General features: G+C 35.4%; 1 protein-coding gene across 5 annotated transcripts in view; it reads left to right on the top strand.

The window, feature by feature from the left end:
• CGNL1 (cingulin like 1) overlaps nucleotides 1-15,139 on the top strand; it is a 63,861-nt gene that overhangs the window by 36,257 nt on the left and 12,465 nt on the right. For all 5 annotated transcript variants that reach the window (XM_055808538.1, XM_055808534.1, XM_055808525.1 and 2 more), the window contains exons 9-13: nucleotides 3,329-3,535; nucleotides 3,838-3,942; nucleotides 10,268-10,420; nucleotides 11,080-11,250; nucleotides 14,276-14,437. In XM_055808538.1, the coding sequence (XP_055664513.1) occupies nucleotides 3,329-3,535; nucleotides 3,838-3,942; nucleotides 10,268-10,420; nucleotides 11,080-11,250; nucleotides 14,276-14,437 (798 nt within the window). The remainder of the gene's footprint in view (nucleotides 1-3,328; nucleotides 3,536-3,837; nucleotides 3,943-10,267; nucleotides 10,421-11,079; nucleotides 11,251-14,275; nucleotides 14,438-15,139) is intronic.

Raw genomic sequence — 15,139 nt, 5'->3', positions numbered from 1 at the left:
TTTATTTTTTTTAATCATCCTGAAGGTGATCTTCTATGCCTTATGTATATAGTACAATTGTGTAAGGTAAACCGGTAGGATAGATCAGATACTTCTGTGTTTCTTTTCAGTCTTACTTGAAACGAGTTGAAAAGATGTTGAAACAACAGTGTACAGTGAAATCTGTATTGTGAAGAAAATTTCTCCTACTCTTCGCAGAAGATACATAAGAAAAATGCCCACTCTTCCTAATACAATACAGTAAAGCTCTGCATATATACTAGAAGAGTTTTCCTACAATCTTGAAAAAGTGTGTGCCTGTCAGTGTATGTATTTATTGTTGCTATTTTTAAGACAGACCCCTTCCAGGTGAAAGCAAGCAATTTTGTATTTAACATGTTAGAGAATTTGCTTGGGAATAGTTCATTGATGTGAAGGTGTAAACCTTGTAATGATGCCAAGGTCATTAGAGACCTGTGGAGGTCTGCTGTCTGAGTGCTACTCACTCAGGTAGCTGGAACTTTAGGCAGGTTTTACTTACATACCCAATCTATTTCAAAGATTTTAAATTAGGTTAAGAAAGATAATAGTTGCAACTTGCCCTTTATACTTCTCTACCTTTTATATATATTCACTTAGCTAACTTACTGACATATATAGTGGAAAAGAGAGAGTACCAGTTTAATTTTCATTTCAGTTGGCTACAACAGTATCCTAAGATACATACAGCAAAAGGCAGGCTGGAGCAGATCTCTACATATGACTGCATTCGTGTAGGATGAACTGAATTTTGAACTGTTAAGTTAAATACATATATATATATGTATTTATGTGTAAATTTATGTATGTAGATCTGGGATATCTGTTTAGTTGTGTGATTGTGTGCTTCTGTGTGTGTGTGTACTTCTAAGTAGGTAATGCTTCCTGTGTTGGAAAAGTAGAGCAAACCACGGTAGATGAGGTAGTGGAATCTTCAGGTACAGTGTGGGTCTGCTGCAGTCCTCTTACTGTGCAGCCCTGTGTAGGCAGTTGGATGAAAAAGAACAGACAAATCAACATTCCTTTCCCTGAACTCCCCAGCATGCCTCAGCTGCTTTCACTCAGCTCCAGAAAGGGGAAATGAGACAAAAAGGAGCCACTGATTGCTTGCTAATTAGTAAAACTTTGCTGTATGCAAAAAGCAAAAATTAAAGGAATATATAAATGCTATTAAAATTTCAGTATGTGAGAACGTAAAACATCAGCGGAGAATATTTCAGAGCTTTTAACTACTTGTGCACTTATAAGAACAAGTTTTTTCAGTATTTTCAAAAGACCAGAACTTGTCTGCTTGCTTACGCTGCCAGTTTTTGTATAAGTTCATTGACCCTGTAGACAGTCTGAGTGTTTTCTGAGTTACTGCTTTATCAACCTGATTTGCATGATTTTAAAGCTGTTGCTTGCTAGAAAATAATCTAGTGAAGATTACTTTGTAAACACCCTTTTATATAACTTTGCTTACTCCTTTTGCAGGTGAGGAGGGGAAAATTGGGAGCTACAATCAAAAATAGCATAAATGAAAATAACTTTTCAGGTTTTCTGTAAGATACTTCACAAAATAGTTTTTTACCAAACTACTTTGTAGGATTTCTTTTGTTTTCTCTCAGATAAACACAATTTCACATGCAAAAGTGTTATGCTTCAGTAATTAATGTGTAATTACCTATTGTCACCTGACAATGTAGACACCAAAGGTATAAATGGATTAAAAAAGGATTAGAGAAATTAATGGATGATACGTTCACGGAGGAAAAAGCAGTGAGGGCTGGCAGTGTGTAATGCAGAAAGGCTTGCCCCATAATTGTTTTTCTTCTTTTTTTTTTCCGTAAACATCAGCTATGGCCACAGGAAAGCATACTGGTCTAGATTGACTCATTTATCTTGTTCTTGTGTTCTGCCTATTGTTTAAGGTTTTAATGTAGAAGGCAGTGGGCCTATACATGAGAACCAGATCTTTGATACAAAGCAATACTCTGTACAGACCCTGAAAGCCCAGGAGCAAGAACCACAAATTACATCTAGGGTTCTTTTGTGTTGGGGATTCTGACCGACAAGTAAATGAAAAGCAAAGATTAAATCCTTCCAGCTCTTTACTTCACAGAATTAAATGTTTACAAATACATATTTGGTTTGTATTGTAGTATAACAGTATAGGTAGTCTTAACAATATAGACACATACTTCCACTCACGGTTTCCACAATAAATGGTAGGGTGTTTTAGAGAGGTTAAGTGGTGAGACTAAGGTGATGATTAGGTCTGAGGAGTTAAATGCCAGTTGCCCTGCCAAAAAAAATAATAATCTATTGCCACGTGATAAATTGTGATGAGTAGTTTATTATAATTTGTCTTTGTGCTGTATATTGATTAGAGTTTCTGAAAACATACAAAGTGTATCTTTTTGAATACAAGTTGAACTCAGTAGCTGAACCCCTTCCGTCCCCAGGCAGTAACTGGAAACCATGCAGAACTTCTACTGAGTAAGTACAGCCCCAAGTGTGGGCTGTATGATGGGTGGGTAGAGCTACACCAATACCACCGTAAGGTACCCCACTCTCTATTGCTTGTTCATGCCTGCTCAGCATCTGCTCTTCTGTGCTGGCACAGCACTTTGTGACACTGTGTTTTGAAATGAATTGGGGCTTTTTTCCAGTAACAGCTCCCACCTCCCCCTCAGGCTTTTTGTTTTGTTTTGTTTGTTTGTTTAGTGTTAATATCTTTTTCTGTTTATCTGTATGTGTATATATTACAGTTGATCCTGTTGCCTAAGCTAATTTACTTCGTAACCCCACAAACAGTTTCATGAATGTAGTGTGTTGTATGTTTGTGCTTGGAATAAGCAGTGGGGTGAGACTGCCTAGATTTTATTTTTGCTATGGAAGATACTCTTCATCAATATGTTCTTCCTTAAAGGTCTGTATGGCTTTTGATGTCTATTAAGTTTTTTAGATTACATGGAATTACCTAACAATGGGATTTGGTAAGGAAAATGTTTTAGGGCAATGAAGAGGAAGATGTTAAGGAGAAAATATGTGATGGCAAGCATGGGACTGATTAGGTGTTGTATGTTACTTTAGCACTTAGGTATGCCTGAGGTGAAAAAGAATGTTCCTTGTGTGTTGTCCCACAGTAATATGAATAATAAAAATACATGTTTGTAGTGCATACGGATGTTTAAGTTAAATTATTTGTTGACATTTTAGTGTTATATCCTAGCTATACTTCCTGTGGTGTTATATGAAACTTCTGTTGGAAAACAGCATCAATTATTTTTATTCTTTTTTTAAACATGACATAATTTGTTTTCACTAGAGCGCTGCTGTCCTTGCCAGAGAAAGAAATGCTGCGCAAGAGTTGCAAAATAGTTTAGAAGATAAAGTCAAAGAGCTGACTGAGGAAAACGAACAGTTGAAGAGAACAGTCGATGAGCTAGAGAAGAAAATTGAAGAGTTGCACAAACAAATTTGTAATATGAAAGGAGAAGAAAATTCAGTGAACGAAAGAATTAAGAGATATGAGGTAAGTTATGAAAACAAGTCCCCTTCTGCTTCCTGTTTGCAAAGGATACATTGTAGCACAAAAACTGACAAATTGGACCGTGAGCCATGTCATTGGGAAGGCTAAGCAAAACCCACAGGTTGTCAAGAAGCAAGATGCAGTTTCCTAAGATGTACAGGAAAGATTTCTCCTATGAAAACCAATGTAAAAGCAAGTCACAACTTGGAAATGGGGAGATCAAAGTGAACATAATTTATAGTTCAGTTTACTTGTCAGATTAAAGGCCTTGCCATTATTTCTAAATGTATCAAATCATATTGCAGGAAGAGAAACAACAATTAGAAGAAGCTTTGAAACATGCTGAAAAGGAGGCAAAAGAATTGGTAGTGTTGAAAAGGTCTTTGGAAAGCCAACTAGAAGATATGCAGGTAAGAGCAAGAGCGATTTGGAATATTTAAATTTCAAAATTCCTGTTTGTTTACCTGAGTCACCATTGCTTTCTGCAGAGTAACATCTCATTCTTTTTGAGGAACGCTTTGTTTTAAAGTCCAGACCTCGCTGCAATGTTCAAATGTTTCCCAAAAGCATATTATCATCTGATTAAAATTACTTTATTACTGAAGTGTTTTGTTTTTTGCTTTTTGGTTGTTTGTTTGTGGTTTGTTTTTTTTTTTTAAAAAAAAAAGATTTCCATGGATCTAGCAAAATTTCAGGGACATTAATCGCAAAATAAACTGCCTAAAGTTTTCTAAGTCTGTTTTATTATTTGAATGATCATTCAATTCTGATCTTGTGTAGGTGTTTACATGTAAATAGAACAAAAAGCTGTACTTGGCTATAAATAAAAAAATACTGGTAGTAGATAAATATTAGGAAATTGGCTTCTCTCTTTTAAGAACTTATTTCCAAATGTTGTATGGAACTGGTAAATTCCATCACAAATCCAGAGAAATTTAATGCATATCACTGTATGAATTCCTCTCTCTGCCTTGCTCCTTAGTCTACTCAGTATCCAGGAAAGGATATGCTTTCTCCCACATTCACCCAGAAATTAATCATGTGGAGAGTTACACTGGCGATGTGGTCTATGAGTAAGGATAGGATGATTCAGATAGAATAAAAATTCAGATCTGTTTAGTAAGGAGATGAATGAGTATAAATCTTAAAACTCTTCTTATTGACATCATATTCTGTATCTGAAAAAAGTTGCAAACCTAGTCTTTCTTCTATTGTAATTCACCTTTTACATGTTGCAAAGAAGCATCTATTGCTGCAGTGTCAGGTAGTTTAGCATTCTCTTAAGTTTTGCTTCTAGAAGCAAAGTTTTTAAGTGATTCTGTCAAACAAGTGAGACTCAAAAGTGAGGTATACGTACATTGCTAGCAACCCTTTTTTAATTGAACAGACATTTTCCCTTCAACAAAGATTTTACATTACTGTTCTGAAAATGAAACTTGTCTATAAGTGGTTTATAAACCAAAGGAATCACGATTCAGGTAATTATGGTAAAAAAGAAAAAAATAACAATACAAAAATACTACTATGTCTTTAAAATGGAACGTGCTTCAAGTATACATAGTTTTAACAGTATGGAAAAGGAAGTTTTGTTTCTACAATATGATGTAGTTCCTTGTAACTACATCAGTGGGTGTTTCATTGGAGGCTTTTGGTCAGAACAGATTTAAAAAGAAAAAAAACAACTATCTCATTGATCCTCCAAATTTGCTTGTGTGTACTGCTGATAGTCTGCACAGTCACAATAGATGGTGGCCCATTGCTCATCATTGGCTTACATTTAGCACTGTTCACTAAGAACTCCCTTCTGTCACAGTCTGGCTTGACCTTCCTGCAGGACATGAATCAGTGCACTGTATGCATCTCCTGCATTTTCATTCACTTTGGGTCAAGCTGCTTGAAAGTGTGTTCTTTCTTCTCGGTTTATGCATCCTTCAGGGTGTCATGCCAAGTAATGCTGCCTCCAGGCTGGGCCTCCAAATTAAAGAAGTCTAGAAAAGGTGACAGATAGAAGAGTCTGTCTTGTCATTTTATTCGCAATTGATGTCTGATTTCTGGCACAACAAAGTTAGTCCTCGTTCTGATTCTACACTCTTCTAGTCCACCGGATATGAGCACTAACGGATTTCAGGATGTAATCAGCGGTCCCTTTTGTTTAGAACAGTTGAGCCTTTCTGTCTTTAGATTTTTGCTTGTTTTAATGAATGATGTCGTGAAGTTGATTTGGCCTTGCGTTACCTTTGACAATTTAGATGACAAACTTTGGCACAGTAATAATGCTTATCACAGTGGAAACATAATTCCTGACTGGCCCATCTTGCTTTTTACATAATACAAATTACTTTCAATGGTGGGCTAGCATAAGAAAGACAATGACAATATGAATAGAATTATAATAGTTGCTCTAAACAGCCAAATCTATTACTCTTCGACCCCAAATTTCTACTCGGAAAAGTTAAAGCAGGAATACACTCAATTATTATAGACAGTTTGTTTTGATGCTTTTGTCTAAAATCAACATCAGTAGGTATTGATATTTTCTTAATGGATCGTCAAGCAAGTAGTATTTTTTTTTTTTTTTTGGTAGCATCACATGCTCTATTATACGTCTGTTTTAGGGTAGCCTACTCTGTCTGTACCAGTGTTTCAAAAAATGAAATAAATCTTAACATTTTTGCAGCAGACACTTGTAAGTTTCTTGAAAGCTCTCTTGGGAAAGGAAATATTATAATGATTATGCACCTTAACCATAGCATATGTGATACTGCAATATATTAAAATATGTCACTTATACCACCATTATGGATGGAAGTGCCAAATATTCTGTGCTTTTTAAAGTAAACAATCAGAATGCAGACTCATTTCGTTGGGTGGAAGAATATGAAACACCTTTTTATTGTGGAAAATAATGATAGGCACATAAAATTAGTGTTGCAGAGCACTGTAAGATAACTGAAAATTAAGAATGTATTTTATCAGTTGCGTTAAATTATCAATTTTGTAAAGAGAAAGCTCAACTAATGTTGTTTGGAAAAATAAGTATTGCAATAATCTTATATTACTATGAAATCAAGTTACTACTTTTGTCCTCCCACATTTTATTTCATTTTCTTCTCTAGGTATGTGGAAATGTGAGTGTGCTCTTTTGTTGTTTTATGGCTTCTTGTCTTCTGGACCACTATCTGTCCACCAACCTGAAATTGAGAAATACTGCTGTAGAGTTAGCCTCACTTGTGCTGAAATAACACTTAAGCTTCAGCACTGCAGATTGGCTTTAAATTGGTGACAAACTGTTTACTTGACTTGTGATTACACTGTAACTGACAGGTTATAAGTACTCAAGGATTTCTGTATGTGAAAGGGACACACATTAGAGGTTATACTTGAGTTAACTGTTGAAGCTGTCCTATAAGACATCCCAAATTTCAAATACTGAATTTCAGTATATAGCCTTCAGAAAGGCTAGAGGCTAACCACAACATTTGGATAGTTGGTAGCAACATTTTCATTGCATTGTGGTGTTTTTTAATACCTGAGTTAAGAAAAGTGATATAAATGAAAGTTTGGTTGTTTCTAGTGTGACACATTAGTTTACCTCAAATATTAATGTGAAGCTAGGCATGCTATTTTTATCAGTATTTTTCTCTTTTATCAGCTAATCTAGAAAAGGGAAATACTGCATCCTAATTTGTGTTGCCCAAGGAGAGTGATTGTTGATGAGAAGCTACATATAACATGTTAGGTCTCCTGAATAATATTAATCATAATATTACAAGAATTAAGTAGTATCTGTTGTAATGCACAATTTTTATTAAAACAAAGATAATTTCTGTAGCAATGCTTAGTTTTCATAAGGAATATTTTTACTCTATACCTATGTTAACAAGTTTTCTGCTGGCTACATTTTAGCAGAACAACAAGGATCTTATTAGGCTCTAGTGGTAATTGCATTATTTGAAAAATAAATGATTCTGTGGTGTAGTTACTCGGTAAATAATACAGATGGTATTAACACCTGTTAATTAGATTTTGAAAAGAAAATTATGCAGAATGGTGGGGTAAGAAAACCACCATTTCCAGCCAAGTAGAATTCATCAAGCCCAGACATTACAATCGGATATTACACACTTCCAAACAGAATGGTTGTGCATGTGAGCTGTCCGATGGTGCATTAAAAACTTGTTGATTTGGTAAGAAACAGCACTGCTGTAGATCTTTCTTTCCAGTCTTCCCAGGGAAGCCTTTGTTTTTTCCAGTCGCTAGTAAATGTGATCTACCAGAATGGGAGGCTGGAAAGTGACAGGATTTTTACTGTGTCCAGGAAATGGCTTAGTCCTGATTCTTATGGCACATCAGATGGCTCAACAGCTTCTGATGCATCACAGGAGGGACACAGGCATGAGGGATTTTAACAGATGTGGGGAGAATGAGAGCATGAAGCACCTGAACTTCAGTTCCCATGATACTCTGAAGCAGTATTGCCACTGTCAGTTTATTGTTGAACTACTAATAAAACACAAGTTCAGCAAAACTGAAATTTCTCCTTGGAACCTAGGTATTCCATTTTCTATTAAAATAATTACGATTAAAACTTTACAACACTTCCTAATTTTTAGTAATGTACTTAGTATTTGTTTTATCATCCTTCTTAGTAATAAACAGTAAAAAATATGTTTATGAAAATGGGGAGATGCAATACATGGAAAGTACAGATTTTTCTTTTCAGGAAGCCAGAATATAACTCGAAGGAGAAAAAGCTAAATTTCAATCTTGGGCATTTCATTCTGCTACGTATCTGAAAATCAGGCAAAGGTTAGCATGACCTGTTAAAAATTGAAGTGGTCCACTGCTTGCATAAGCTCCCCTATTATTATTATTTTCTTTAAATATTGTAATTATTCATACCTATTATTATTTGTTTAATTGCCCTAGTTAGTAGATTGAATTTATTGTCTTATTAGTGACTGATTTTTTTGTTGGTTGGTTGGTTGGTTTTTGGTTTTTTGTTGATAACTGAAGTAGAGAGTCACTTTTTTTTCTGTTTACCTCCTCCCTTTTCAGCACACTGGAAAAGCAGAACAGGATCCTGCTGGCACTATTATTCTGCCACAATGTATTTCACTGATCTGTGTCTGTGCAGTTTGTTTCTCAAGGATGTGTAAACAAACAGTAAAGTTAAATGAGCTGTGAAAGGCTGGTTGAGGGGAATGCACATGAGGTTGCTATAACCTGTTCAAATAGGGCACATTAGCAGGGTCCTGAGATTTCAGCAGCTTTTAGAACTGAAGTGCTAAAGCTGAACCTTTTCAAGGTTCTTAAAATCCTTTGGTGTCAGCTAAACCAATTCTGGTGTAGAATTAGGCTTTGCAAAACAGTATCTGTTAGCCCCCAGCATGTTTCAGGGTTACCTATACACTTCTTAGGCATCCACCATAACTCCTGTTTGTATATCAGAGATGTCTTTTGTTGACAGATTATAGAGGAACATAAGAGAGACCAAATCTAAAGAAATCTCTTAACTTATAACATTTGATGGCGTTCTTTGTTTTCTTTTACAACAGAACAACTGGTTTTTGAGATTCTGATCTATGTTGCCTACAGAAATACTACTGTGTTTTCACATTTAAAGTTTTCTGACATGTAATAAAGTAAACATCATAGGTAGTAGATATTCAACAAAACTTTGTATTTCCAATATTAAAATGTAAACCAATGTTTTGGAATGCTTTTTACCATTTATGGTGATTTTGATTTTTACATTTTTATGTTGGAACAATTTAAATTGTCCATAATCTGGTTTTAATCAGTTTAGTGGTGCCTCTCAGACTTTGTAAAAATAAACCCTTTTTTTCTAGTCTTGTAGTGTCTATTTAGAGTATAGCCATTACAGTATTTTATTATGCAGGAAGACGGAAGAGGTGAAAGTCCCAACATGCAGGTAGAAGATAATTTGCTTTTCTTGTGTTAAAATGAACTTGTGACAGTCAGTTATTCTGGTGATCAACGGTACTTAGAAGTTGGAGGGTATTAAGTTCTTAAACATCCCGAATGTGATAGCAGAAACATTTGGACCTCCTGGCAGATAAGCATACAGCATAGCTCTGCAGTTCATTCAAAATTTAATCCAGATAATTAAAGTCTGGATGAACATTAATGACAAAAGTTCTTTCAGGAAGGGCATTTCTGTGCTAGAAGCTGTAAAGTTCTGTTTGCACAGCATTTGTCACAATGAGACGTCATCTTGAGTAGGGCTTCTGGGTGCTACAGAAGCTTATCAACAGGGAAAAAAAAATCCCCAGTAGTTTGTCCTCACTCATCATAGGAACAGATTTGTACTATACTTTTTTTACTGAGGAAAAAAGACCGTTGAGTAAAACTTTTAAGGGAGCATTAAAGGGATATACAGGAAAATGTGAAACCTGAAATGAATATGGCATTTGCGCAGGAGATAGGATTTGCGGGTGTGTGCAGCTGCAGAGGAGTGTGTGCTTTGCATGTAACAGTCATGAAAAGGGTCTACATTCGGTCCTACAAACCTTGCAAGAGTGTAATAATGTTTGCCCTATACTGGCTAGCAAACTGTAACTCTATAAACTCTTCTTTTAAATTTAAATTTGTCTAAATGTTAAAGCAGCTGGTGGTATTATTACTGCTGCACAGAGTGTTATATAACATCCCTTTAAGGCATTAAACATAGACCCTCTTTTCTAATTATACATATTTTTAAATCTACTGCAGGAGAACATCCGTTCTATTTCGGAGGAACGGCAACAGTTAACTCAGCAGTTAAAAGATGAAACTCACCAGAAAGAACAGTTAAAGCAGATAAAGAATGAAATGGAGAATGAACGATTGCAACTGAACAAGACTGTTGAAAAGTTACAGGAAGAGGTATGAGTTCACTCTAAAGAGGTTGCACGAATCTGAATATCTAACGCACAGAAGCAAATGAGCTGCTAAATTATAAAGAATATTTTTTTTCTTTAATGTGTAAAAGAAAGTGAAATGCAAACTTTACTATTAGTCTCTTTAAGATAGATAATATCATTAAAAGCTTTCAGGGCTGGAAACAGTGCTTGGAACACCACTATCTCAAAATACTGTTGTCAGTTCTGTTTTGTTTAAACAAGATCCCAGATCTGAGTTCAGTTCTAATGCATGCTACAGTGATTTCCAGAGTTTCACAGCTGGTTCTCAAAATGCTACTGCATTAGACTTATTTTGCTGTGTGTGTGTAAACTGTACAACTTAATATTGATATACGGAAATATAACTGTAGTTCATTATGTCAGCCAGCTGGAAAAACTGCTGACAGACAAAAAGAGAATAGTCTTGCCACACATACTATTAGAAAATAACCTTGCTGTTCTGTGTTTTCACACTTCTGCATGGATATTCATTTGTGTGGGAACATATTTGATAAATTTTCAGAGTACTGAGATGAATATTGAAGCTGGAGGAAAAAAAACTGGTTTGGTGTATTAAGCATGACAGAACCTTATGTAGTACTACTGTAGGAAAAAAAAAAAACATATGTGGTTTTTTCCCAGATGTCTGAAATGGTAGAGGTCTCAAGAACATCAGCTGTGGAGCTTCAGAACCAGCTTGTTGAATACAAGGAGAAAAATCGTAGGGAACTTGCAGATATGCAGAGACAATTAAAAGAGAAAAACCTTGAGGTAGAAAAATCACGCCTGACAACCATGAGAATGCAAGATGAGGTAATGACTCGTAAGTTCAGTGACAAATTCTAACCTTTGACCTAAAATTCAGCTCAGATAGTTTTCAAGACAATAACTGTTTGCTATCACTCTTCTGTGTACTTCATCATGAGAGACTGATCTCAATGACCAGGCTTTTGAGTTTTGGTCTTCATGATGATGATCAGTGTATTACTTCTGCCAGGGAAGTAGTGTTTCCTGTTTGACAGATGCGTTCTTTTGTCAGATTCTGCATTTATCTTAAGTGATATGACAAGGATTCCATTGATGATTTTCTGCTCTTTTAATGCCTGCTGCTGAAGGAATCAAGAATGTGGAAATATTCTTGAATTGGGAAAAAAACCCAGATGTTATTTAGAAAAAGACAACCCAAACTCCGAACCAAATTCTGGCTCTAAAGGAGTTGACATACATTCTTCTCTTCCTTCATATCAGCCAGGTTGCAGATGTAAATGACAAAGGTGTCTGTGCAACCAAGAATCAACCACAATCTTGAAGTGTCTGCCTTTTAGCATGTAAAGTTTGCGATAAAGACAGTCCAGTCTAAAGATCTGTATATACTTCTGCAATTGGAAAAGCTGTGAGAATACACTGGTCACAGATGTTTTATGTACGTAGAATATTTTAAGTTTGATTTTTCCAGTTCAGAATTTCTCTTATGTTGTATTCACCCCTCAACAAACTTGTTTTAAATTCAGTTTAAAAGAACAGCAATAGAAGAAAGTATAGTTCCTATATATTATTCTGTTTTCCTTCTATACTTATTCCATTCAGGGATGGAGAGTCTTTGTAAAGGGATGAAGACTCAAAATGAAATCTGAAAGCAAAAACTGGGATATTGAGAACATGGCTTTTAAGTTGAATAAGTGAGAATAGACAGCTTAGATAAAAGATATCTATATATGTGTGTATGTAAATATGTATACATACCGTGTTTACAGTTATTATGAAAAATACTTCTCATATTACCTATTTCAACTACAAGACAAATACAAAGCAAAAATTTCAGAACGAAATAAACCTTCATTATTTGACAAAAAGATGACCCAAACACTATATAAAGGACAAAATATTACTGGTGGTTGAATTCTACATCTCCATGAGGCAATATTTAAAATACTAGGGCTTTAAAAATGTAGTATGGTGTGATGGGTTGACCTTGGCTGGATGCCAGGTGTGCACCAAGCTGCTCTATCACTCTCCTCAGCAGAACAGGGGAGCAGAAAATAAGATGAAAAAAACATGTGGGTCAAGGTAAAGGCAGTTTAGTGAAGCAATAGTAAAAGTTGTGCTTGTGGAAGCAAAGGAAAACAAAAGTTTTTTATCCTGTCCTTCCCATCAGCAGGTGATGTTCGGCCACTTCCCAGGAAACAGGGCTTCACTATATGTAGCGGTTGCTCCAGAAGAGGAAGATGAATGTTGTAAATAATGAATGCCCCCCTTCCTCCTCCTTTTATCTTAGCTTTTATATCTGAGCAGACTTCATACGGTATGGAATATCCCTTTGGTCAGTGTGGGTCAGCTGTCCTGGCTGTGTCCCCTCCCAAGTTCTTTCCCACCTCCAGTGTGGTGAGAGGGGTCAGGGGGAATGTTGGAGAGGCAGCCTTGGTGCTGAGCAAGCACTGCTCACAACAGCCAAAACACTGGTGCCTTCTCACTACCTTTCTGGCTACCAATGCAAAGCACAGCACTATGAGGGCTGCTGTGGGGCTCATCTAGACCCAATACATATGGTAACTAGCTGCAAAAGAGGAAATAAAATCTAGAAATATAGGATAGGGAGATTAAATAGTAGACTTTCTAGAGAGACTAAATATTCGGGACAGTTGAAAGTCTTTATTATCTCTTCCTCTTTTGTGTTTAACAAGAAGTACAAATAGATAGTCTTTCTATTCAACACGAAAGAGTCTGTTGTCTGTCAAAATCCTCTTGGGTAAGTGTTATAGTGCACAAAACATTCTTTTTGAGAGTCTCATCAAAAGCCGAGGAATGTAATGGCAACATGAGTATCATCCTTGTATTCTAGCAGAAAAAATATTAAACAGTCTTGCAAGGCAGTATGTGAGGTCTTCATTTCTGTGTCTAATGTAAGTTCTCTGTGAATACATAAAAGATAAAAGATCTTGAAAGTTGTCAGTCTGATGTCATTTTGCGTAGTTAAATGCATATGAAATGCTGTTAATACACAGATCTCTGTGCTTAATTAGCTGTACACCAAGTCATGAGATGTCCAATGTTGACTTGTCAGGACTTAACAATAGGTAGCAAACTCTGTAAATAGTCACTAATACATTATTTTAGCTTCATCACTAAAATAAGCACTTGAGTAAACAGAAGAAATATATGAAGACTGTATGCTGAAGAAAAAAAACCCTTATATATTGTATATGTTACAAGTTATAAGGAATGATCACAGTCTCACCTAAAACCCCTCTCACTATATATATTTTTTTTTAAAGTATTGTGAAGTTTTTAGGTAATTTTATTGAGTACACACAGCTGTTGGAATAGGAAATTTTTGTCCTCAGCAGATAGCCCTACTATATCTGAAAGTTATACTAATACATACATGTATCGATATATACACACAAATGTTAGCAATTGTGTCATTGGTAAAAAGCTGTAATTGAAGTGCCTCAGACATAATTTTTTAGAAGTTAAAGTATTGGTAATCTGAAAAGGAAAATAATAATATTGCAGAAGTTTCAGAGATACAACCATTTAGAAAACTGTAAACATTTTGGCTTGCTGTAACTGGGTAAAAAGAAATAAATAACAAAAACCACCCCACTATGCATAATAGTCACTGTAAAACCTGTAGTGTGAAGCATCTCTTTAGAGCTGATATTTAATCCAAGTTTATTTTCTTGGTGCCATCTTGTGGATAAAAGAAAAATTACTGTGAAAAACATAACTGCAATTCCTGTCATGCTTCTGGACTGTTTGTAGTCAATCCCCTTTACTGACATCACTTATTTATAGAAAGTACAGTATAAAGTGTATTACTGTAATCTTACTGTTTCAGATGCGTCTTATGGAAGAAAACTTGAGGGACCACCAGAGAGCTCAGGATGAGGCAATAACAAAGACTCAGTTGCTAGAACAGACTGTGAAAGGCTTGGAGTATGAACTGGAAGCCAAAAGCCACTTAAAAGATGATCGGGCAAGACAAATCAAACTAATGGAGGTAAAAGAAATTTTTAAGGGTTGGTTTCTTCTTAGAATGATTAAAATAATTTTGGTATTTCACATGGATTCTGCCTGGGAAGAAGCAAAATAACTTGTTGAAAACCCATGTACTACTACTGCAGGAATTCTTTTGGTATATTCTAAAGATAGTCTGTTAGCATATCTATTGTTGCAAGATGTATTCTAAATTGCAGTTGTTCTTCCATCATTTTAATTAACTTTAGAATTAATTTTCTCTAGAGTTTATCAGGCAAAAGTATATTATTTTCACTCATAGGCCCATCACTCCACAAGTATTTAGAAGTGTAAGTTCTATGTAGCGTCTAATATTGATTATTTTCAGGAACCTGAGTAATATTGTTATTCTATCTTGTTATGGGGTTAGCTTCGTAACTTCAGTTCAACCAAACTGTCATTTGACTTTCATAAACAAACACTTTTATACCATTGTACTCATATGAAAAGAAATTTGTCCTCCAAATGTGTAATGTAACTTAGACATTCTAGAAACATTACATAATTTCTCTTATTTTCTTGAAACTGGTAGGAGTGGTTAAAAAAAGAAATGAAACTTCTATTTCACTTCTGTTAGACAAACAAATGTACTTAAAGGCATACCTTCCTGCCATCTCTTTTTCTAGATTGTGTATGTGTTTTCAGAGGCATTTCACTTTTCAAGTCTAGTCTTTCAGACAGTTTG

Source organism: Falco peregrinus, chromosome 1 (assembly GCF_023634155.1).
Source record: "Falco peregrinus isolate bFalPer1 chromosome 1, bFalPer1.pri, whole genome shotgun sequence".
NCBI classification, from domain to species: Eukaryota; Metazoa; Chordata; class Aves; order Falconiformes; family Falconidae; genus Falco; species Falco peregrinus.
The sequence above is the reverse complement of the archived record's forward strand: the minus strand, read 5'-3'. Positions and strand labels throughout refer to the sequence as shown.